We start from the raw sequence: 25,840 nt of genomic DNA, 5'->3' as shown, positions 1-25,840 counted from the left end.
CATTAATTTTTTATTATTCATTGTGTATTTGTGTGTGCAGGTGTGTGTGTGTGTGTGTGTGTGTGTGTGCGCCACAGGACAACCTCAGGTGCCATCCTCAAGAATGCTGTCCCCTTCCTTGAGACATGATTTCCTCATTGGCCTGGAGGTTACTGACTATGACAGTCCTGCAAGCAGTTGTCTTTCTCTGCCTCCTCACTTCTGGAATTGCAAGTGCTTACTTTTATGCCCAGCATTCTTATATGGATTCTAGCAATATTAGACTCAGGTCCCATGCTTGAAGAGCAAGAACTTTACTGCTTGAGCTATTGCCCCATCCTTTAAAAAAAAAATTAATGTGGGTGTGTGCTTGTACACATGCCCGCTCAGACATGTGACATGAGGAAGTGAGAGAACAGTTTGTGAGAGTCATTTCTCTCCTGCTATGTGTACTGGTACTCAAATTCAGGTGGTCAGACTTAGTGGTAGAGGCATCTTCATCTACTAAACCTTTGGGGGGGGCGGGGTATGAGACAGGATTTCTCATTGTAACAGCCCTAGCAATCCTGGAACTAGCTCTGTAGACCAGGCTGACCTCGAACTCACAGATATCCACCTGCCTCTGCCTCCTGTGTGCTGGGATTAAAGGCCTGTGCCACTGCTACCACCTGGCAGCCACTAAGCCATCTTGCATACTCTCTTTTTAATTTTTTTTATACAAGATCTCATGTATTCCAGGCTATCCTATAACTTCACTTACAATTAGCCAATTGTTATGGAATAATGTGTTCTCTGGGAATGATGTAGCCATTACCTTCTTCAACTATCAGCAGCTATGATTTCCTGAAGGAGACCTACATAAGATTGGGTCCATTAATTTTTCTTCATGGAATGGGAAAGGGGCTTATGATCCCACATCCTTCCCTGAGAATTATAGACAGTTAACAGTAAAGGAGGGGGCTTATGAGGCCACATCCTTCCCCAAGGATTTATAGGCAATTAAATATTGATGTGATGTGAGACTGTGAGATGGCTCAGTAGGACCAAGCTTGATGATCTGAGTTCAATCCCTGGGACCTACATGGTGGAAGGAGAGACTTGACTGGATGTGGCCCTCACAATTAAGTATAAAACCAAAAATGTTGATGGGAGGTGGGGTTAACAGTTGTTAAGAGGAGGACTCATGAGGCCCTGCCCCTCCTCAAGGAATTATGGACTGTTAAAAGTTTCACAGTCGAGTTTGGCCTGATGAGGTCTTGCCCTTCCCAAGGTTTTCTAGACAATAATTACTAGGGGAATGAGCTCCAGAGGCCATAGATCTAGCCAAAATTTGTAAATAATTAGTAGGGGACAGGTTTAGGGGCCCCAACCCTCTTCAAGACTTCCAGGCAGTTGTTTCTGGAAGAATGCTTCATGCCTATCTCCAAACAGACTGAAAGCTTTTGCATGGGGGGATGGGCCTCAAGAAACCACTTGCTAGGTGAAGAGACTTTTTCTTCAGTAGTGAAGTCACCCTCCATAAGTTGCTCATGAGCTTGTAAATAACCCCCAGTTTAAAAAAATTTAGAGGCTGGGTGCACGTGCCTTTAATTCCACTGCTCAAGAGGCAGAGGAAGGTAGATCTCTGAGTTCAAGACCAACTCAGGTCATTGGGCTGGGGCAGTAGGCACCTTTACTCGCTGAGCTACCTTTCTAGCCCCTGTTTGTTAAATTTTGTCAGATGTCTCTAAAAGATGATTTTCTCGGGCTGGAGAGATGGCTCAGCGGTTAAGAGCACTGACTGCTCTTCCAGAGGTCTTGAATTCAATTCCCAACAACCACATGGTAACTCACAACCACCTATAATGAGATCTGGTGCCCTCTTCTGGCCTACAGGCAGGATACTGACTGACTGACTGACTGACTGACTGACTGAATCTTTAAAAAAAGATCATTTTCTCCTGTCCTCTGTATTATCTGTTTTTGTTTATATCTTTTAATCTGTTTTATTGCTTTGGTCTTTCACATTAGAGACTTTCCTCAAAATTTTGGTGTTCATTAATTATTCATAACCATTTTTGTTATTTTTTTATTCTTAGATTATTTTAAAGATGTATTTATTTTATGAGTTTTGCTTACATTTATGTATGGGCACCATATATTTGCCTTGTGCTCTCAGAGATCAAAAGAGGGGGTCAAATCCCTTTAAACTGGAGCTATAAGTAGTTGTGAGCCCTAGTATCACTGGTGGGATATGAACCCTGATCCTCAGCGAGTATTCTTAACTGCTGAGTCATCTCTCCAGCTATTTCTTTGTTTTATGGTTGTTTTTGTTTTGAGACAGGTCCTTGGCTACCCTGAAATACACTGTGTAGACCAGGTTTGCCTTGCACTCACAGAGATCCGCCTGCCTCTGCCTCCTGAGTGCTGGGACTAAAGGTATACACCACCATGCCTAGCTTATATCCATATGTTAAGAATGAAGTACTGAGTTGGCATGACAGCACACACTTGAAATCCTAAGACTCAGGCTGAGGCAGGACATTTATGAGTTTGGGGCCAGCCTGAGGCTACATAATGAGTTCCAGGACAGGTCAGCCCAAACTACATGGAAAATCCCTGTCACAGAAACAAAACAACAACATCCCCAAAGGAATAAGGCACTAAAATGTTTGCTATGAGCTGTGTAATATTTGTAGTACGTCCTTTGTTTAATTTCTTGAGATAGAAAATGTTTACTCTATCCTGGAATAAAATAAGCTTCTCTTTTTTCCCTGTTTTCATCCTAGTATCTCGTTTTTCTTCTTTACCCTAATATTTCTGAATCTGATGCAGTTTTTTTTCCTTCTTCCAATCTAATTGCCTCCTATGCTTGGTTTATAAACACAAGTGGTAGGCTTTTGTCTCAGGTAATAATTATATAATATTCTTTTTGGTATGTATAATATCCTAGTCATGTAATATAAACTTAGCTTGATTGGATTTAATTTTTTGGCCACCTGGGACTAGAGAGATAGCTTAGCAGTTAAGAGCACTGGTTGTTATTCCAGAGGACCCCAGTTTGATTACCAGAACCCACATGGCTGCCAAAGAACTCCAGTTCCAGATGATCTCATGCCCTCTTCTTGCTTCTGGGGGTATCACATACATGTGGTACACAGACATACATGCAAACAAAACATCTATATATTTAAAGCAAAAATTACAAAAAGAAAATTTTGGCCACTGTAACTCAACTGCTGTCCCCAATCTTCTAGCTACTTAGCCATTTTTTACTAGCTTTGTTTTTGAGACAGGGCTTCATTGTGTAGAGTAGACAGGCCTCAGAATAACTATTCTGTTACTTCAACCTCCTGAATGAATGGTAGGTAGGGTTGCAGGGGTATACTACTACACTGAGTGCTTAGTTTAGATATATAAATTGCTTTCTCAGTTTATTCTTGCTATGTGTAGTTATTCAGTAATTTCCTTTAAGATTAATAAAACTTATCTTTAATTATCATACTTCCTGTTACAAAAAGTTTTTTTTCCTTTTGAAAATATGGGTTTCTCTCCTTTAGGAAATTAGATAATTCAAAAATGGCAGAACTTGTTATGGAATGTGAAGAAGAAGAGTTGGAACCATGGCAGCAGAAAGTAGACGAAATTCAAAATAAAGACGATGATGATGATGAGTTGATCTTTGTTGGAGAGATATCAAGTTCCAAACCAGCTATTTCAAGTAAGCATTTATTTCAGTGAAGATTCTTATGATAGTTGTTGGTTTTTTGAGTGGGAAAAACCTGTGACTTTTATTTTTAGTGCTTGATGTATTTGTTCTGTACAGAGCTTAGATGAAAAGCAAGATAGGGCTAGGGAAATGCCTTAGCAGTTACTGTACTTGTCATGTGAGCCACAAGCATGAGTACTGGGATTTGGATAACCAGAAGCCATGTAAAATGGCTGCCTTTTTGTAATCCCAAATCTTAGAAAGCAGAGAGGGGGAGATCCCTGGAAGAAAGTGACTGGCTAGTTTGTAGCCTTTTTGGCCAATCTAGGTTTAGTTTTTTGCCTCAGTAAATAGAGTGAAGAAGGATTGAGGAAGACTGCCAGCATCTTGATGCCTTGGGCCTCCCACATGCATATATACCCACACGGTATGACCATGCATGTACACAAACACACAAAGTTTTTTTAAAAAGGAAAGCACAGTAACGGTCAGTGAGCACTTAAGATGTTTGTGGTGACAATGTAGTTTGTAGCACAAATTCTAATTGTTCTTAATAATAAAACCTTAGAGTTAGCTATCAGGGTGTAGAAGCTGAAAGATCAGAGAAACAGAGCAGCCACCCACTAGAGTTCCTACCTCTTACCAATACATCCTCAGACTGCAATGAGCTCCTGTCTCCTCCAGCCTTACAGTCCTCTCTCTGCCCAGCCATATCACCCTTATCTCTACATTGCTAGTGCTGGGATTAAAGGCATGGAATCCCAAGTGCTAGGATAACCTTTGTGTGAGCTCTGTTTCTCTTTTAGACTGAATCAGTTTCCTGTAGCCTGGGGTGGCCTTGAACTAACAGATCAGTCTGCCTCTGTCTCTGTCTCCTAAATCCTGGGATTAAAGGTGTGTGCCACCACTGCCTGGCCTCAACAGCTAACTAGTGGCTTAGCTCTGCACTGTGATCTTCAGGCTAGCTTTATTTGTTAAAACAAACAAAATAACACTACAGTGGTTAGATACAGTAATGAAGGGGAGAACTTAAAATAGCGTGTGTAAGAAAAGAGGGAATAATTAAAGTAACTAAGGATTAAGATTACCTGAATGCATTATAGGTCTTATATGATAGAGAGCCTACTTTTAAAATATTTTTGTCACATGTATTTTAGTGCATGAGTGTGTGTGTGTGTGTGTGTGTGAGCGAGAGAGAGAGAGAGAGAGAGAGAGAGAGAGAGAGAGAGAGAGAGAGATAATACACCCATGGGTAATGGGACAACCTGGAGAAATGGGTTTCTCTTTTCCCTACTATATGGGTCCTGGGCATTAAACTTAGGTCATCAAGCACCTTTAATACTGAGCCATCTCACCAGCTGCTCTAGTTTGTTTGTGTGGGAGGCTCCTTTTATTGAAAATGGATATTTTTCTTACATAATATTTAGCTTTATTATGTTTTCCCCTCCCTCTACTCCTCCCAGATCTTTCCCACCTCCCCTTCCATCCAGACCCACCCCTTTCTGTCTTTCATTAGAAAACAAATAAGCTTCTAAAGGATAATAATAAAGTAAGATTTTAAAAAACCCTAACACATCCTAATAGGACAACATAAACAAACAGAAGAAAGATCCCCGAAAAGGCACAAGAAACAGATATAGATGTAGAGACCCACTCATTCACATACTTCAGCATCCCACAAAAAACACTAAACTGGAAGCTATAATATGAATGCAAAGGACCTGTAGGATTAAAAAGAGAGAAGGAAAAATATATACATACATATAAAATAAAATGAAAAAAAATAAGATAAATTTTTTAAAAGCTAGAGCCCTGACACAGCATTATGAAATACGGAACCTCCAAATATGTGTTGAGATCATTTTCAGGGATTGCAGCCTAGCCTTAAGAGTAGTTAGTTTCCCCAGTGAGACTCCTTTGGAGAAAACTAGATTTTTATTTGCAAGTGGTTATCAAATGGAGAATGCTGCTGGATTGGGGTGGGAACATGTGTCCACTTCTCCTTAAAGCTCTAGGACTCCATCTGGTGTAGACATGTGCAGGTCCTGTGCATCATTTTATTGATTGAGAGGGCCTTGTTCCCTTGGTGTCCTCAATCCCGTCCCCTCTGGCTCTTTCTGCCTCCTCTTCCCAAGGGTTCCCTGAGTCCTGAGGGGAGCAATTTGATGGAGACATCCTGTTTAGGGTTGAGTGTTCCCAAGGTCTCTCATTCTCTGCGTGATGTCTGGCTGTGAGTCTCTTTATTTGTTTCCACCTGTTGCAGGAGGAAGCTTCTCTAATGATGGCTGAACAAGGCACTGATCTATGAGTATAGCAGAATATCATTAAGAGTCATTTTATTCCTGTACTTTCTTGTATGTTTGTTTTGTTTGTTTTAGAACAGTAGTGTTTGCTTTTACCATAGGTCCCTGGGCTATCTACTTTCAGGTTCTTTGTCACCCAAGCAGTATCAGACATGGGTTCCATCTTGAATCAAATCAGGAATTATTTGGTTACTCCCACGAGCTCTGTGCCACCACTACCCTAGCATATCTTGCAGGCAGTACCCCATTGTAAATAGAGGGTTTGTGGCTAGATTGGTGTTTATGTTTCTCTTTTGAGAGCATGTAGAGTATGTTCCTGTACCAAAGACATTGGAATGTAGGGATGAAGGCTCTATGTAGGCACCAGTTCATCAACTCTAGTTGTGTAGATGTTGTCTTCAGCAGTGGGTCCTTGCTGTCAGTTTGTGAAGAGCATCCTGTTGTCTTGGCAACAATCTGGGTTGTTTGGGGGTTCCCATGGGACCCCTTAGGCCGACAACTCATTTAGATTTAACCCAGCTCCAGTACTGGAAACTTCCATTTAGTGACAAGAGATACCCAGTTGGGACTCTGTCTCACCCATTATTTGATGATTTTATTTAGATCCTCTTCATTATACATATATATTTTAGGAAGCTTCTACCGTATTAGGCTTCCCTATAACTCCTCAAATGGCCCTTGATTTTAGCTCTCTTTCCCCATATTTCCTCCCTCATCTCCCACTTCCCTGCCCATCCCTGCTTGATCCTCCCATTCTAGTCCTCCTATGCATCCATAATTTATTTTTCATTCCTTATTAGTCTGTGCCCCCACCCTCCAGTCACTTATGATTATACCTAACCTCTGTGGGTCTATGGATTGTAGCTTCTCAGGTTTATGAGGTCCCATTTAACTATTTGTTGATCTTAGTGCCCGTGCTTAACAGTATTCTCTTCAGGAAGTTTTCTATTCTCCGTTTTCTCTTCTATAAGGTTCAGTGTGTATTTATTTTGATGTTTTTGATCCACCTGGAGTTGAGTTTTGTGCAGGGTAATGAGTATAGATAAATTTGGATTCTTTTATATACAGGCATCCAGTTTGACCAGCACTGTTTGTTGAAGTTGCTTTCTTTTTTTCCAGTGTGTATTTCTGGCTTCTTTATAAAAAATCAGATGTCCATAGTTGTGTGGATTTATATTGGGTCTTTAATTCCATTGATCAACATGTCTGTTTTAGTACCAATACCGTGCAGTTTTTATGACTATACCTCTGTAGTACAACTTGAAATTAGGATAATGATACTTTTATTGTACAGGATTATTTTAGCTATCCTGAACTTTTAGTGTTTCCATATGAAGCTAAGAATTATCCTCTTAAGATCTGTGATGAATCATGTTCGAATTTTGAGGGGAATTTCATTGAATCTGTACCTTGCTTTTGGTAGCTGGCCATTTTTTCCTGTGTTAATCCTGCTGATCCATGAGTATGGAGATCTTGCCTTCTTCAGTTTCTTTCTTCAGTGCCTTAACATTTTTACCATACAAGTCTTTGATTTGTTTGGCTAGAGTTACTCCAAGATATTTTATATTTGAGGTTATTATGAAAGGTATTGTTTCCCTGATTTCTTTCTCAGACCATTTGTTATTTATATATTGGAGGGCTACTGATTTTTTGAGTTAATCTTGTATCCAGCTACTTTGGTGAAGGTGTATCAACTATAGGAGTTTACCAGTGGAATTTTATGGTCACTTATGTATGCTATTTTATCATTTGCAAATAAAGATGCTTTGACTTTTTTCTTTCTGATTTATATCCCCTTGATCTCTTTTAGTTATCTTATTCTAGCTAAGACTTTAAGTACCATGTTGATTGAATAAGTATGAAGAGAGTGGACAGCCTTGTCTTGTTCCTGATTTTAGTGGAATCGCTTTATATTTCTCTCTGTTTAAGTTGATGTTGGCTATGGACTTGCTGTAAATTGCCTTTATTATATTTAGGTATGTTTCTTCTATCCATAATCTCTACAGTACTTTTATCATGAAGTGTGTTGGAATTTGCCAAAGGCTTTTTCAGCATCTAATAAGATGATCATGTGGTTTTTGTCTTTCAGTTTGTTTATTTGGTGGATTATGTTTATCGATTTGCATGTGTTGAAACATCCTTGCATCTCTGGGATGAAGCATACTTGATCATAGTGGATGATCTTTTTGATGTGTTCTTGGATTTGGTTTGCAAGTATTTTACTGAGAATTTTTGCATTTATGTTTATAAGGGAAATTGGTCTGTAATTTCCTTTGTTGGGTTTTTATGTTTTTGGTGGGTATCAGGGTAACTGGCCTAAAAAGAATAGTTTCTTCTCTTTCTATTTCATGGACCAATTTGAGGAGTATTGGTGTTAACTTTTTTTTGAAAGTCTTGTAGAATTCTGCACTAAAACTATCTGGGCCCTTGGCTTTTTTGGGAGATACAGGAAGTTGGGAGACTTAATTACTGCTTCTATTTTACTAGGGGTTATAGGTCTGTTTAGATTATTTATTTGACTTTGGTTTAACTTTTGTAAGTGGTATCTATTAAGAAAATTATCCATTTCTTTTAGATTTTCCAATATTGAGGAATGTAGGATTTTTTAAAGTATATCCTTATGATTCTTTGGATTACTTCGATGCCTGTTGTTATAACCCCCTTTTCATTTCTAATTTGGTTAACTGAGATATTCTGTCCACATTTTAGTTACTTTGAATAGAGGTTTGCCAATCTTACTGATTTTTCTCTAAGATCTATTTAATTGATTCTGTGTATTTTTTGTTCTGTTTTATTGATTCCAGCCCTCATTTGATTATTTCTTGCCATCTATTCCTTTTGAGTGTAATTTTTTCTTTTTGTTACAGAGCTTTCTAGTGTAGTGGTAAGTGACTAGTACAAACTCTCCATTTTTTCAAGTTTCTATTTTTTTTATTGAAAAATTTCCACCTCCTCCCGCCTCCCATTTCCCTCCCCCTCCCTCTCCAGTCCAAAGAGCAGTTAGGGTTCCCTGCCCTGTGGGAAGTCCAAGGTCCTCCCCACATCCACCCAGGTCTAGGAAGGTGAGCATCCAAACAGGCTAGGCTCCCACAAAGCCAGTACATGCAATAGGATCAAAACCCAGAGCCATTGTCCTTGGCTTCTCATCAGCCCTCATTGTCCACCATGTTCAGAGAGTCCGGTTTTATCCCATGCTTTTTCAGTCCCAGTCCAGCTGGCCTTGGTGAGCTCACTTTAGATCAGCCCCACTGTCTCAGTGGGTGGGTGCACCCCTCGCGGTCCTGACTTCCTTGCTTCCTTTTATTTTTTTTAAATGTAGGAACTTAGTGCTATGAAATTGTCCTTAGAACCGCTTTCATTATGTCAGATTTTGGAGAAAGTTCCATGGGGTGCAGAGAACAATTAATATTCTTTTGTGTGTTGGTAAAATGTTTTGTAAATATCAGTTAGGTCCATTTGGCTTATAAAGTCAGTTAACTCAAGCATTTCTATGTGTAGTTTTTGTCTGGATGTCCTGTCTGTTGGTCGGGTAGGATAGTGAAGAAGGAACCACAATTGAGAAAATACCCACACCAAATTGGCCTATGGTCTTAACTGATATTTATGTGGGTGGGCCCATCCCATAGGTGATGGTGTCACCCTTGGGTGGTATAAGAAAACAGCAGGCTGAGCAAACCTTGAGGAGGAAGCCAGAAAACAGCATTTCTCCAAAGCCTCTGTGTCAGTTATTGCCTCCAGGTTCCTGCCCTGTTTGAGTTCCTACCCTGACTTCCCTCAATGATAAAGTACAAATTGTAAGATGAAATAAATCCTTCCTTTTCTAAGTTGCCTTTGGTCGTGGTGTTTTTTTCAACAGCAGTAGGAACCATAACTTAGATATCATTTTCTTGTGATAAGAAATTTTAATCAGATTTTAAAATTCTGTATTTAAGCTGGGTGGTGATGGCACACACCTTTAATCCCACACTCCAGAGGCAGAGGCAGGTGCATCTCTGGTGAGTTCTAGACCAGCCTGATCTACAGAGCTAGTTCCAGGACAGCTAGGGCTGTTACACAGAGAAACCCTGTCTCACAAAACCAAAAAATAAAATAAAAAGATAAAATTTTGAATTTAAATATGATTCCTCAGTAACCATAAAATTAACTTCATATGGGGACAAGAGATAGCAGTCTGAAATGGTCTAGAGTATCCTGTCAGACCCAAATTGACTTATAGTGTATTTAACCTCTGAAACTAATCATATACTAAAATCTAGGTTTAACTTAATGTGTTATCTGATAATTTTCCTTTCTGAGCTCAAGTAATAAGCAAGGACGGATTTATTTCATCTTACAATTTGTACTTTATCATTGGGGGAAGTCAGGGTAGGAACTCAAACAGGGCAGGAACCTGGAGGCAATAACTGACACAGAGGCTTTGGAGAAATGCTGTTTTCTGGCTTCCTCCTCAAGGTTTGCTCAGCCTGCTATTTTATTATACCACCCAGGGGTGACACCATCACCTATGGGATAAGCAAGCCAGTCAGCTAGTCCATAATGAAACTTCCAGATATCTATGGATGAGGAATGTGCATGGGCTTGATTTTTGACTAACAAGAATTTGAGTCATAAAATCTTATAACCATTAAGGGGAATAAATATGTTTCTACTGTTGGTTGTATATGTCTATTTTAGACAGTTTTCCATAATCTTTATGTAGTTTATCTCAGTAATGAGTTTTTAAATGTTCTTGTAGATATTTTGAATAGATGTAGCCCTGGTTCATCTTCAAAGGGACTAAAGAATTACTCACTCAATCCAGGTACAGTATTACTATACTCTCTTAATGCCAAAAATTTGTTTAATTTTTTATTTATGTGTATGTATTTGTGCCTGTGTAAGTTTTTGTGCACCATGTATGTGCAGGTGCCCATGAAAGGTAGAAGAGGGCATTAAATCCCCTGGAACTGGAATTAATATGTGGTTATTAAACACCTGATGTAGATGCTAGGAACTGAACGTGGTCACTGCAAGAGCAGTGGGTATACTTAATGGCTAAGCCCTTACAATTTTAAACTCACCTATTTGACAGAATTGTATACCAATATGTTCATTACATTGTTTTTTGTTTGTTCTTTATGTTTAGCTATTTCTAATATATTCAGACCTGCAAATCGACACTACAAAAATCCATTACATAATCCAGTGGCTGCTTTGCGTAGATTTCATCCTAAATCCAAATCTTCAGAGAATTCTGGTGTTCAGACTGTGTTTAAACCTGTAAGTAATTTTTAACTTCACAGTTAATTCAGGAACACATTGGATAGTATATATCCAGCTTTAATGGAGAATGGTCATAGCTAACTAACATAATTACTCATAGAAAATGTCATTATCTTTAGGTTTTCTTTTTTGCTTGTTTTTTTCCAGACAGGATCTCACTATGTAGCTCTGGCTCTCTGGGAAATCAGTATGTAGACCAGGTTGACCTCAAAACAAAGATAGCCATGTGCCTCTACCTCCTGCATGCTGAAATTAAAAAACATGAGCCAGCACACTTAGCTTTATTTTTAAGCCAAAATCATTTCATTGTGTTAAAGAACACTATTTTATGCTCACAATTATGTAGCATATTTTGTGATCTTTATATGCAGGTTTTCCCAATATATTAAAGTCAACACTACAAGTCCAATAGCTACGTTACCTAGAGGTTATTTTTTGCTTGTTTTTTTTTTACTTTTTTTTATTATTAAAAATTTCCGCCCCCTCCCTTTTCCCTCCCTCTCCCTACTTCCCTCCCCCCCACTCCCCTCCCCCTCCCTCTCCAGTCCGAAGAACAGTTAGGGTTCCCTGCCCTGTGGGAAGTCCAAGGTCCTCCCCCCTCCACCCAGGTCTAGGAAGGTGAGCATCCAAACAGGCTAGGCTCCCACAAAGCCAGTACATGCAGTAGGATCAAAACCCAGTGCCATTGTCCTTGGCTTCTCATCAGCCTTCATTGTCCACCATGTTCAGAGAGTCCGGTTTTATCCCATGCTTTTTCAGTCCCAGTCCAGCTGGCCTTGGTGAGCTCACTTTAGATCAGCCCCACCCTCTCAGTGGGTGGATGCACCCCTAGCGGTCCTGACTTCCTTGCTTATGTTCTCCCTCCTTCTGTTCCTTATTTGGACCTTGGGAGCTCAGTCCTATTCATTAGTGTTTACCTAGAGTTTTTTGTACTAAAGTCTTGACTATTCCCCTTTGCCCTTTCCAGCCCCAGTAACCTATATTCTACTCCTAGTATTTGACAAAGAGGCCAAAAACACACTGAAGAAAAGACAGCATCTTCAACCAGTGGTTCTGGAAAACTGGATGTCCACATACAGATAATTGAAATCAGACCTATATCTATCACCCTGCACAAAAAAATAACTCAAAGTGGATCAAAGACCTCAATTTGCAACCTGAAACATGGAAACTACCAGAAGAAAGCATAGGCAGTACGCGATGTAATATAGGTATAGGAAAGGACTTTGAGTTGATAAGTGGGACCTCATAAAACTAAAAAGCTTCTGTACAGCTAAAGAAAGAATCAAATAAAGAGGAAACACAAAGGAAATCAACTTAAGAGAGTAAACTTAGGTGTTCTTAATTGAGATGATTATTCCAACAAATTGTGACTGTTTATTGTCAAAACCCTTTTCACTATTTAGTTCTTAAACATTTTAGCCAGCATGGTTGTTGATGTGCCTGTAGTCCTAGTACTTGGGAAGCTAGGCAAGAGGATTTTGACTTTAAGACAGTCTCCTTGGGCTGGAGAGATGGCTCAGCGGTTAAGAACACTCACTGCCTGCTGTTCCAGAGATCCTAAGTTCAATTCCCAACAACCACATGGTGGCTCACAACCATCTATAGTAAGATCTGGTGCCCTCTTCTGGCCTGCAGAACACTATATACATAATGAATAAAGAAATCTTTAAAAAAAAAAAAGACCAGTCTCCTCATTGTAAGTTCCAGACCAGGCTAGACTACAAAGTATGACTGTTTCACAAAACAATAACAAAAGACTTTTAATAGAAGTAAGAAATGGCAGTGATGTTTAACATTTGGAGGGAAACTGTTGATATGTGCAAATGTAATTTTTACATAATTCTTAGGACATCCCTATGAGGGAGGCTATTCCCAATTTATGGTTGAGGAGACGGAAACTCAAGGAGCCAAATGATTATCCGAAGGCCAGCTGGTAACCAAAACATAGGATTTCAATCCATATTAGCCCAGGGGTTTATACACATATCTAATCATACATTTAAGTATATATATATCACTGCCTGGCTGTTTTAGGTAATTTCAGTATCTGTCTCCATAATTCTTTTGTCTGTGTGTATGTATGCACACCATGTATGTGTTTTGTACCTACAAAAGTCAGAAAAGGATTCCAGATCCCTTAGAACTAGGGTTGTATTCAATTGTAAACCTATATGTGGTTCAGGTCTCAGGAACCACAGGTCCCCAGCAAGAGCAGCAAGTACTCTTATCCACTGAGACATTATCTCTCCAGTACCTGTCTTTTTAAGTTCCTAACAAACTGATGAGAAAATTTAGTGACGAAGCCAGTTATGGTGGCATATGGCTATACTCAGGAAACTGAGGCAGGAGGATGAAGAAGCCAGTCTGTTCTTCATAGTCAGTCCCAGGCTATGCAAGATTATATTGGGAAATTGTTTCATTTCCTCTTTCTCGATTTAAAAAAAAGTAATATTTAGTAAGAACAGAAAATTCGTCCAACTTAATTATCTCAGCTTGAAAGCATAAGACAAGCAAACAAAATATTTGTATTATGAAAGTTAATGTATGTGAAAGTTATTAGAAACAAGGGAATATATTATATTTTGATTTTTATTTTCTGTAGATAGTATAGTCTGTCATGACCATATTTATACATATTTAATGCCTATTCCTCATTTTTAACTGAATATTGCATTAAAAATATAGTTCTTTGTCATTCATTGTTTATCATGCTTAATAGTCTGTCAAACTTATGGAACTATTCCTCTTTTGTTGAACATACAGGTTTTTGTGTTTTGCTTTTATAAATGCTCTGTTAACGTTTTCACTTCCTTATCACAAATTCTTAGAAGTAGAATGATTATATCAAGGAATAATGGATTTTGAAAGCCTTTATATTTTAGTAGATACTGCTAAAACGTTCTTGCCGAGAAGTTATACCAAAAAATGAAACCTTACCAGTGTTATAACTGTTTTTTATTTTAACACTTTATTTACACCTAATTTTAATTTTCCAAAGAAATTACAAAAATATTTAATAATGCCAATATGCTTTTCACGCAGTATGTGCTCATTTTAGCAGAGGGTAGTAATTACTTTTGTGCTTTCTAACTGATTTTTGTAGTACTAGCATACAATTCGGTTTACTTTTTTAATAACTAACAAAATAACTTTAACGTTTTACAGAGTTTTTCAAAGACTTCATCACAAGATGATCCAGGTGCTTCTATCTTACAGTTAGACTCAACCAAGGATAAACCATCCTACAGCATACTGAAAAGGAGTACAGAAGGTTTGATTTAGTATTTCTTCTTAAAATTCTACAAAAAGAGACTTTGTTAATGTTCATATAGAATTTTTATACAAGGGCTTAAAGATGGCTCAGCAGGTAAAGGTGCTTGCTGCTAAACTTGCAACCTAAGTTGGATCCCTGGAACCTACATAGTAAAAGTAGAGAATCGACTCCATGCCATCCAAAGATGCACACTAAGTAAACAAATTAATAAAGATTTAAAAAGGCAGAAAGATTGCTCAACAAAGGCAATTGCCAAGCTGATCTGAGTTTGATCTTTGAACCCACACAATAAGATGAGAGAACTGACTCTGGCAGGTTGTCCTCTAACCTCCACAGTACACCCACATGCATACACATACTTCTGAAATCAGTGCCTTCGTGTTATTTTTTGGATATAAGATGTAAATAGAGCTATCATTCCTGAATGCTTTAGATGTGCAATCTTATTTAATGGACTATCTCCTTTCTTTCTGTTAGTTTAGCTAGTGTGTGCTAATTGAGGTTTTTGGGTTTGGGTTTTTTTGGTTTTTTGTTTGGTTTGTTTGTTTGTTTGGTTTTTTTTTGTTTTTTTTTTTTTGAGACAGGGTTTCTCTGTATAGCCCTGGCTGTCCTATAACTAACTCTGTAGACCAGGCTGGCTGGTAATTCAGAGATCCACCTGCCTCTGCCTCCTGAGTGCTGGTATTAAAGATTTCACCACCATCCCTGCCTGAGTTTATTCTCATTTAGAACTGTCTGTGAGCTATGAAATCTTAATATAGTTTCTGTAAGTCAGAGAAGTCTCCTGATGACTTAAATACTGTGTAAAATATATTTATTGTTTGGCATGGCTTTAGTTTAATTTTGGTAAACTTTCTATATAATAAATGACATGTGAGATAGCTAAACATAATAGAGTGGTATTATAAAATGGCAGAACTAAAGAGATAATATGCACATGATCAGTACCTAATATATATTCATTGAAGGAATAGAAATTGCACAATTGAAATAAAATTCATTTAAAAAAATTTTTTTCTGCCTTGACAAAATCTTAATGAATGTAAATAATATAATTGTAGAAGAATGTTACCTAGATAAAAAAGAAATTCTTTATAATGGAATAAAGTAGCTTCTCTATTAGCTAATTTGATATATTTCACTAGAAAGGAACATAATTATCTTTTGAATTTTTATTTACTAATAAGTAGTATATTACATTTATCAAACCAAAGGGAAAGTTTTAAAGTAATTTGAGTGTCACAATATTTTCTCACTTTGCTAAATACTTCATTTGATATTAACCTATGTCCAGTTAGCAAAATAACCAAGAACCAAAATTGATAGGGAAATAAAATAGTTGTCTTAAATTTGATTTTACTAAGCACATGGTCTCATTCCTAGAACAAATCTCAATTTGTGAAGCTTCTAGAAGTTAAAGACTAACTCCTACTCACTATTTAAAGATCCTCCACTAAGTGTGGTGGCACACATATGAAATTTATGAAATTCCACCACGTGGGAGGTAGAGCCAGGAGGATCAGAAGTTCAAGGGCCAGTCTTAGCTGCTTAGCAAGTTCAAGGGCAGCATGAGCTACATAAATCCCTGTCTCAACAAAGGTTTTTAAACTGTAGAGAAGAGAGCTTTGTCCTGTATATTAAACACTGTTAAAGTTGGATTAAAAGATAAAAGTTTAAACCTCTGTTCTACAGATTTGTATAGGCTTTATCAAGTCACCTAACTTAATCTATGTCACTTTTCTCACATTGATTAAAATACTGTTTTTATTTATTTTTTAGTTTTTTTTGCTCCAATGAGCTGTTTTTTTTTAAATTTGATTTTTTTAAATATTTATTTATTATGTATACAATATTCTGTCTGTGTATATGCCTGCAGGCCAGAAGAGGGCACAAGACCCCACTACAGATGGTTGTGAGCCACCATGTGGTTGCTGGGAATTGAACTCAGGACCTTTGGAAGAGCAGGCAATGCTCTTAACCTCTGAGCCATCTCTCCAGCCCCTATTTTTTAGTTTTTTGAGATAGGATTTCTCTATAGCTTTGGAGCCTGTCCTTGAATTTCCTCTGTAGATCAGGCTGGCCTCGAACTCCCAGAGATTGCCTGTCTCTACCTCCCAAATGCTGGGATTAAAGGTGTGCACCACTACTACCTGACTTTAAAATATTATTTTCTGTTTCTCACATAATACATTCATTCTCTGGACCTAATATGAGCCATTTGTAAATAATGTTATTCATCTTAGGATTTTATTGAGTTTGCAAAATTAAGAAAAGTGAAATTGTTTTATAAACTTTAAATGGTTTATTAAAGTTTATAATAATAACCACAAATATGTGATAACGTTTGAAGTCTAGGATGACCATGAAAACTCAGAGAAAATTAGATTTGAGCTTGAATTTGAAGAAGGGAAATAGGATTTTTTATGAGAATAAGTTTTTTGGTTTTTAGCCAGGCATGGTGGTGGTGCATGCCTTTATTCCTAGCAGAGACACACAGATTTCTGTGAGTTCAAGGCCAGTGTGGTTTACATAGCAAAGTCCAGGACAGCCAGAACTACAAAGTGAGACTCCATCCCAAAAATTAATTTCAAAAATATTCTTTTTCATCAATTTATTCTTTGACAATTTCACACATGTATGTAATGCATTTTGACCACACTCATTCCCCCCACCACCACTATACTCGTCCCACCTCCACCAACTCCCTAGTCCCCATTCCACTTTTTGTTTTTACTTTTCTTGTGTGACCCACTGGATTTAATTAGGGCCGCCTGCTTATTTTTATTTGTGTAAATAGGAAGTCTTGAAAGTAGGGAATAGCAAAGATCAAAGCAATAAAAATAAATAACGTGAAAGATCAGTATTTAAAACTCTTTAAGAGTAATTTTCTTTAATTTAGATAAGGCTGGTGAGATGCTTCAGCAGTTAAGAGCACTTGAGCTCAGTTCCCTGCATCCATGTCATGTCATGCAGCTCACAACCACCTGGAGCTCCAGCTCGAGGAGATCTGACACCTTCTTCTGAGCTCTGTAGACATGCATGTAGCATATAATCCCTAAGATGCACAAATACCAGTTCTGAGAGGTCTTGACACCTTGTGTGCTCTGCAGACATGCATGTAGTTTATATTCCCTGAGATGCACAAACACCAGCTCTGAGAGATCTGATACCTCCTTCTGGGCACTGCAGACATGTATGTAATGTACATTCACAGAGATGCACAAACATACATGTGCATAAATTAATAAAAATAAATCCATCCTTAAAGGCTATATTAAAATGGTCTATTTTTATTACATGGTATATTGTATAATATTACCTAGTGCAAAATGCCAACATTTATTGATTATCCAAGTGACACAGGCATCTTAAAGAAACATTAAAGTCCAAGGACCAAATAAATAAATTTAAAAAAAAGAAACATTAAAGTAACAAAACCAAAGTCAGTCTCATGTGCTGGCAGTAATCATTCAGTAGACATAGTCTCTAATAATGGGAAAAAGAATTCCATCATCTCAAAGAATGAAACATAAATTTGACAAGAATATGTCTACTGCTTCTGTGAATGTACACTTGAGAACATTAAATAAACGTATGTTTGATTTTACAGACTTTGTCACAGAATACAATTTATTTTGGATTATTTTATAAAATCACTTTTTCTGTTTCTGTGGCTGTTTCTCAAACAGATGCCATTGATTACCTAATCCTTTGGATGCTAAGACAATAGTGTTAAAACAAAACTATTTCTCCCAGTCGCAAAAGTCAAATAAAACATAAAAGGAAAGGCTCTGTCAGGAATCCCCATTATGTCTAATTAACTTGGTATAGTAGTTGGAGAACTATAGTTTTTTTTTTCATATAAATGACTTACGCATTTTTTTTAAATGTGTAGCCCAGGCTGGCCTCGAACTCGTGATCCTCCTGCCTCTGCCTCCTTCAGCAAATCCTACCGGCGTGCGCCACCACAACCGGCTGACTTACGCATTTTTGTTTCCATTTTCTACATAAGAAAGAAAACTTTGATTGGATAGCTCAAGATTTTTAAAACAGCTATAAAAAATTCTCTTGGATTTTAGAATGAGTAATTTTTTTTTAGTTTAAATAACTTTAATCACCAGAACATAAGTTCATTTGTAAGGGCATAGCTCAGAAAAAGTTATTTACCTTCTCTTTTCTCTCTTTCTTTTTTGTTATATTATTGTTGTTATTGTTGCTTTGGGTTTTGTGTGATTTATGCTTTTCTTTTTTTTTTCCTTCAGCCTGCTTCCTTTAATGGATAGCTTTATTTGAAAGTATCCTTATAGTTTTCTTGCATAAAGTTCATTTTGTGAATCTGAAATATATATGAAGCTGCTTCCTTGTATAATTTCTGCTTTATGATTTTTTTTTCCATTTAGGTTAGCTCCAAGGTGTTTTTACTATATTAAAATCTAAGGCCATTTTTATAGCAATTTAAATAAGTAATATTCTGTACTAAAGCATTTATAAATCTTTCCTGCTGTTCAAATCTTTGTAGGTATCGAACAAACTTCATTAGGATTAAAACATCCTTCCACTTCCAAATTAAACAGTGTTAATCCAAAAAAGCCAAAGACCAATGAAAGTGTTTCTGAAACAAATCCTTCCTCTTCATCATCTTTAAATAAGTCTCCTTCCGAGGCTTCTTCCCAGGTTGTACTATCAAGTAAGTATGAAATCTCATGTAGAAAAATGTATTAGTTAGAAACAAATTTTAATAATTGTGAGATGGATTTTTTTAAAGATTTTTAAGCTTTTTAAAAGATCAGTTTTTACTCATAAAAGTCCTCAATTTATTTTAGATGAAAATACCTCATCAATTCAGGCTGAAACTGGAGCGCCTTCATTAAGATCTTGTCCAAAGTGCAAGGTTAAGTTCAGTTTTTTGGATCCTTTGAAATGCCACATGAAGGTAAAATAGTGTCAAATTTTGAGTTTTGAAAATGTTTATAAATCCAAGAAATAGTAAGAATAGTAGAGAGTGTTTGTCTATATATTTAAATAAAAACCTATTATTGTCAATTTCATATGAATAAAAATTAATTTTCAATTTTCATAATGATTATACAAAATTTAAATTCTTCCCAATCATAAAATTATAAAACTTAAGTTCATCCTACATACACCATCGTATGTGATCATGTATACTCTATAGTATGTGTGCATTGCTTTTTAATTTTAAATGAAAATTCATAAACCGTAATATTGACTAAATTGTGCCATTCTTTTTATTTCTCATAAAGCAGGCGTTTTATTAATCTAAAATATAACTTAAAATTTCCTTCTATTTTACACATTTTTCCATGTTGTCATATTCATTTACTATTTTTCAATGGAAATTTTAGTTGTGTGTCTTAGTTTTCCACAGTTTCCTAATGAAACATTTCTTATGAAATAATAGCTTTAGCTAAATCCAAAATAGGATATATACAGTTATTAATGAATTATAGCTTTATATTGGTATTTCAAACTCCTGAACTTAGGTTTTAGATAAATTTGAAGCTACTAAAGTATGGAATTTAGAGGGATTACTATTAAAATATTTTATAATATAATATGGTATTCTGTTGTATCTTTCTAAAGATAGTTCATCTTTGGTGGCGCACGCCTTTAATCCCAGCACTCGGGAGGCAGAGGCAGGTGGATCTCTGTGAGTTCGAGGCCACCCTGATCTACAAGAGCTAGTTCCAGAACAGGAACCAAAAGCTGCAGAGAAACCCTGTCTCGAAAAATCAAAAAAAAAAAAAAAGACAGTTCGTCTTCTCTTTGTCTGCCCCATGTAAATGGTAGTGAGTGAAGAGGCAAGAAAAACAATAAGTAAGATAGGTGACATGGAAAAGAAGGATAGGGAGAATGCAAAGAAGCATCTTAGGAAAGATTCTGCTTACTGTTCCAAAGAGATTTTTATTAAATCCCGCCCCTTGGAGAAAAGTACAAGAGTAAGAATGAATTCCAACATTTCAAATGCAGTATCTATTCTGGGAACAAAACTGATCCTGGATGTTAATCCCTCTACGTCCCTGAGCATGTAAGAATAGTGAAGCCAGTCTCACATCATTAGTACTTTCTTTGATGTTTGACAATTCTATTTTGTATGCCTCTATCTTTTTCTCTGCGTGTGTTTCATAACTTCACTGACATTTTAAATAAGGTATCCTTTTGCCTTGTTTAATTCATTCTGGCCTAAATTGCATTTTAATTTATTTATATTGTTCATATGTAAATGTGTAGGTATATGTCTGTGCAAATTTGTATGTTTGCGTGTAAGTGTGCACTTCCCACTGTACACATGTAGAGGTCCAAGGACAACCTCAAGTTTTAGTCCTTGCTTTCCACCTTGTTTAAGACAGGGTCTCTTTGTTGATGGGGGCTGGGTATGCCACATTCTCCAATCTCTGCCTCCCATCTTTATGTAGTAGTATAGTATTATAGGCGTGTGTTACCATGCCTGACCTTTCTAGGTTCTGGAGATCCAAAATCAGCTTTTCACCCATGTTCAGAAATGCTTTCCCCACTGAAGCATTTTCCTGGCCCTCATAATTCTTATTTTCCTATTTCCATTTGCTTGCTAAATAATTTATTTATTGCTTTATTTTTGAGACAGGGTTTCTCTATGTAGCCTGGACTGTTCTGGAACTTGTTATGTAGACCATGCTAGCCTTGAACTCAGAGATTTACTTGCCTCTGTCTCCCAAGTGCTAGGATTAAAGGCATGCACTACCTCACCCAGCTACTTGCTATGTACTTACTTTATCCTATTATTTTCAATATTTCCAAAGCCCTTTATTATTTATATATTTCTAACTTTTACCTGTGTTGCTTTTTCTTTCTAACCCTATGTGAAAACTCCTTTTCTTTCAGGAGTTTAGTTAGATCTATTTGCAGTCATTGATGTAAAAGATTTAACTGGTAGTATAGGTATGTGGACATAAGTGAAACCATAAGCATACACCAATTTCAGAAACCTCCACCTGTCCATTTTGCATTTTCTGTGATAACAACAAAATCTATTCTGTTAGCAAATTTTTAAACATTCAATTCAGTGTTGTCAGCTATGCATATTAATGCTGTACATTAGATCTTTAGGGCCTATTTATCTTAAATAACTAAACCTATATATCCATTGCCACTTTCCCAGATTATGGCACTCAGCATTCTACTTTCTTTCTGTATTATTTAGACTATTGTATATTTCTCATGAAAATATAATCATGAAATACTTATCCTGTTACTGAACTATTTCACTTATATAATGTCTTCCAGGTCTATCCATGTGGTGAGAATAAGTAGAATTCTCTGCTTTCTTAAGGCTGAATAATATTCCAAACTGTCTATTCATCATATTTTCTTTGTCATTTGAATTTTAGTTGATTTATATTACTTTTGTATCTTGGCTATGAATAACTCTACAGTGAACTTGAGCCTGCAGATTTGTCTTGAAATCCCAAATTCACTTGTTTTGGATAAATACCCAGTATGGTATTGAGGGATCATATAGTTATATTGTTTTTAGGAACATCTGTATTTTTTCACATTGATTTTACTGTTTTGTATTTACGCCAACAGTGTAAAAGAATTGACTTTCTCCACTTATCTTTTCTCTTTTAGATAGAACCATCCCAATGAGGCAAAACCTCATTGTATTTTTGACAGTTACTGATTTTGAGTGTTTTTTTTCACATATCTATTGTTCATTTTGTATGTCTTTTTAAAAAGAAATGTCTTTGCCTTTTTTGTTTTCCAAATCTTTATTAGAAAATTTAAATAATGAGAACTAATGAAAGGTAAAAGGCATCACAATAAAACTAAAGTGAAACTCAGTAGAAATAACTGAATGTGGAAATGGGGAAAAATAGAATATAACATTTTTAGTAGGTTAGTGATCAGAAGAGGAAATAGATATAGAAAGAAGTTGAACAGCAATTCCTAATAGACTATATCAGTTTATTATTCAGGGTTCTCTAAATAACAGAACTGATAGGTGAGGAAAATATATATTCAGTTCAATTATATATTTAATATATATTAATATATACTAAAAAGTGTTTGTTAAAATGGCTTATGAGCTGTGGTTCAAGTGGTCCAACAGCGACTATCTCCTAAGGAAAAGGTCAAGGAGATCCGGTAGTTGTTCAATCCACTTCACTGAGTGTCTCTTATTAGGAGTTCTAAGCCTACCAAGTTGCCAGTTTGCATTCCAAATTGGAATCCCAAAAGACTGGATTCTAACACAAGCAAGGGAACAACTCAGGAACGGGATCAATAAACTTACCAGTGAGAGTGAAAGCAAGCAGGCAAAAAGCCAAAAGTTTCTTTTGTTCTTTTATGTGAGCTGCCACCAGGAGATAGAACCTAGATTTAGGGTGGGTCTTCACCTCAAATGATCCAGCTGAGAAAAATCCCTCACAGGTGGGCCTAGCTGCTTGGGTTTTAGCTAATTCTAGATTTAGTCACATTGGCAAGCAATGTTAGCCATCACAATAAGTAATGTAAAATTCTTTCATAAATGGCAAAATGCTAATCCAGTCAACAATGACATATATTAAATCCAGCATAGATAACATTTACTGAGATTTAATTATATGGTCATTTGTTTTTCTGAAAGTAATTTTTCTCCTTTCATACATAAGTCCCTTTTCTACCATATGTGATTATTTTTAAGTTGATTTAGGATATTTTTAGTATAGTTGTTATTGTTGTGCTACTGAATTATAAGAATTCTCACAGTTGTTTTCTTTTTTACTATTTATTTATTATCTTTTGTTTGTTTGTGTTCCAAGACAGTGTTTTTCTTTAGCTTTGGAGCCTGACCTAGAACTAGCTCTTGTTGACCAGGCTGGCCTCAAACTCACAGAGTTTGGGAGACCTGCCTCTGTCTCCCAAGTGCTGGGATTAAAGGCATTCACCACCACTGACCAGTCACAGTTGTTTTCTAACACCTTAAATAAAAATTTAAATACTTAACAATTAAAAGAATTCGAATTTGCTAACATTTTCTCCCATTTTATTTTGTTCTCGTTATTATTTAAATGTTTTTTTTTTCATTTTATGTGTTTGGGTGCTTTGTTTGCATGTATGTTTGTGCACTGCTTACTTGCCTGGTACTCCTGGATGCTAGAAGCAGCATTGGCCCCCTTAGGACTACAGTTATAGTCGTGATGATGTGGGTGCTCAGAATTGAACCCCAGGTCCAATGTTCTTAACTGCTAAGCCACCTTTCCTCTCTGTTCCAGTTATTCTTAGAGAATCCTCCTAGAGAAATTCTACCACTGAAAATTATATATAATAAAAAATTAATTTTTTCCATTGAGAAAAGACTTACTATATCAGTTTAAATGAGATTCTGATTTTATTCAAAGTAAATTTCCCCCATGAAATATTTAAGTATTATAGATAGGACACATTGAGATTTTGAGGACTGATAACTTTTCTTTGTGGGACATACTTTATGTTAGGAGAAGAGCATACCAACTCTCCACATAAGTCTAGTTCCAACTATGCTTTCTTAAAATATTACTATGTCATTAGATAATTAAGCTTCATACATAAATGATATATGTGACTTTTAAGTTATATCTTGACATTAATATGAATGAAATCTATGATTTGTGTTCAAAAAGCAAATTAATAAGTCCTACTCTGAAAAGAAAAATTACAAGGTAATTTAAAGTTTTAAAAGTTTTCCATTCATTTTGGAAGCTATTTCATTAAAATGGTGTTTATTGTTGGAATTTTTGCAATTTAGAAGGAAAGAAGCGAATGGTTTTGGTGGATGTCTTCCCATATATCATATATTGCTAAGCATAGCTTTATATGATCTGAACCTACTGTAAATATAGAATGATGTCTGGTTTTTATAAGAAGTACAAATAAAACACACTATTTCTCTTCTTTTAGCGTTGCTGCCCAGACATGATAAATAACTTTTTGGAGACTGTTAAGTCAGAACATTCAACGACTGAAAACAAAGCTAACATTGGCTCGGATAAAGAAAAATTGATCGTGCTAGTTAGTGATTTTTACTATGGAAGACATGAAGGAGCTGTTGAGGAAGATCTAAAGACTTACACAACTTTTAAATGCTTCAGTTGCTCGAAAGTTCTTAAAAATAATATTAGGTATGTAAATATTACTTTGTTTGAAAATTAAGAAATAATAATTTGCATCTTGATCTTTTAGTATAAATATATTTTTCTTTGCTATCCTTAGGTAAACCATCATAATATTTCTGCTAAGAAAGGCTATTTGTTATGCTGAAAGTTGTACCAGGCTTTTCTTTTGGTCCACCAACCAGCTGCCAAATCATGACGAAGAGACGTATTAGTTTTCAATGCTCAACCCTAATTTAGGCTCTTTTCCAGCAAGCTCTTTTAACTTAAATTAACCTGTTTCTCTTTACCTTTTGCCTCAGAGCTTTTTACCTTTTCTTTCCTTCTGTAAATCTTACTTTCGCTGCTTGTGCCTGGCTGGCTGGTCCCAGGCATATTCCTTTTTCTCCCTTTTTCTCTTTTCCTTTTCCTCCCTCTTCCTTCCCTATTTACTCTCTGCCAGGAAGACCAGCCTATTCCTCTCCTGTCTAGCTGTTGGCCGTTCAGCTTTTTATTAGACCAATCAGGTGACTTAGGCAAGCAAAATGAAACAGCCACACATCTTTTCATAATTAAACAAACAGCATACCTTTATGCAGTTAAAATAATAGTCTGCAGTATAAACGAATATAACACATCTTTGCCCAGTTAAAATAATATTCCACAAAAGAAAATTTTTATTTTTTCTTATATTTCATAGTTTTATACCTGGGTCTACCCAGTTAGAATTTTTCAGATAGCTTAAGAAAACACAAGAGTATTTACTGTAACTTGGGGAAAATAATATATTTTCCACTTGTCTGAGTTACTTTCCTATTGCTGTGATAAAACACCATGGCCAAGGTTTTAATTTGAGCTTATTGTTTCAAGTGAAGCAGAGGTATGGTATCAGGAACAGCTGGGCACTCACATCTTTATCCACAAATAGGAGGTAGAAAGAGATCAAGACACTGAAAGTGACCGGAGTCTTTTGAAACCTCAAAGCCTGACTCTAGTGACACGTCCCTTATAACAAGGCCTTTCTGAAGAGTTCCTCCCTTTTGGGAACAAATATTCAAACATATGAGCCTCTCAGGTCCATTCTCTTCCTAGACACCACATTCCAATCTGTATTGGTCAGAGTTCTCTAAAGAAACATAACTGATGGCATGAATATATATAAATATGTGTAGAGGGATTTATTAGAGTAGCTTACAGGCTGTGGTCCAAGTAGTTCTACAGT

General features: G+C 36.5%; 1 protein-coding gene across 1 annotated transcript in view; it reads left to right on the top strand.

Annotated features, from left to right (window-relative positions):
• Nucleotides 1-3,516: 3,516 nt before the first annotated feature.
• The window catches only part of LOC121441119 (zinc finger protein 280C-like), a 40,797-nt gene continuing 18,473 nt past the window's right edge, over nt 3,517-25,840 (top strand). The window contains exons 1-7 of the mRNA XM_041642254.1: nt 3,517-3,679; nt 10,706-10,771; nt 11,096-11,229; nt 14,401-14,506; nt 19,029-19,196; nt 19,333-19,442; nt 24,428-24,648. Coding sequence (XP_041498188.1) covers nt 3,538-3,679; nt 10,706-10,771; nt 11,096-11,229; nt 14,401-14,506; nt 19,029-19,196; nt 19,333-19,442; nt 24,428-24,648 — 947 coding nt within the window. The 5' untranslated portion in view covers nt 3,517-3,537. The remainder of the gene's footprint in view (nt 3,680-10,705; nt 10,772-11,095; nt 11,230-14,400; nt 14,507-19,028; nt 19,197-19,332; nt 19,443-24,427; nt 24,649-25,840) is intronic.

Source organism: Microtus oregoni, unplaced genomic scaffold (assembly GCF_018167655.1).
Source record: "Microtus oregoni isolate MIOR12 unplaced genomic scaffold, Mior012 000073F_ref0000255, whole genome shotgun sequence".
Taxonomy (NCBI): Eukaryota; Metazoa; Chordata; class Mammalia; order Rodentia; family Cricetidae; genus Microtus; species Microtus oregoni.
This window is presented reverse-complemented; position numbering and strand designations above follow the sequence as displayed.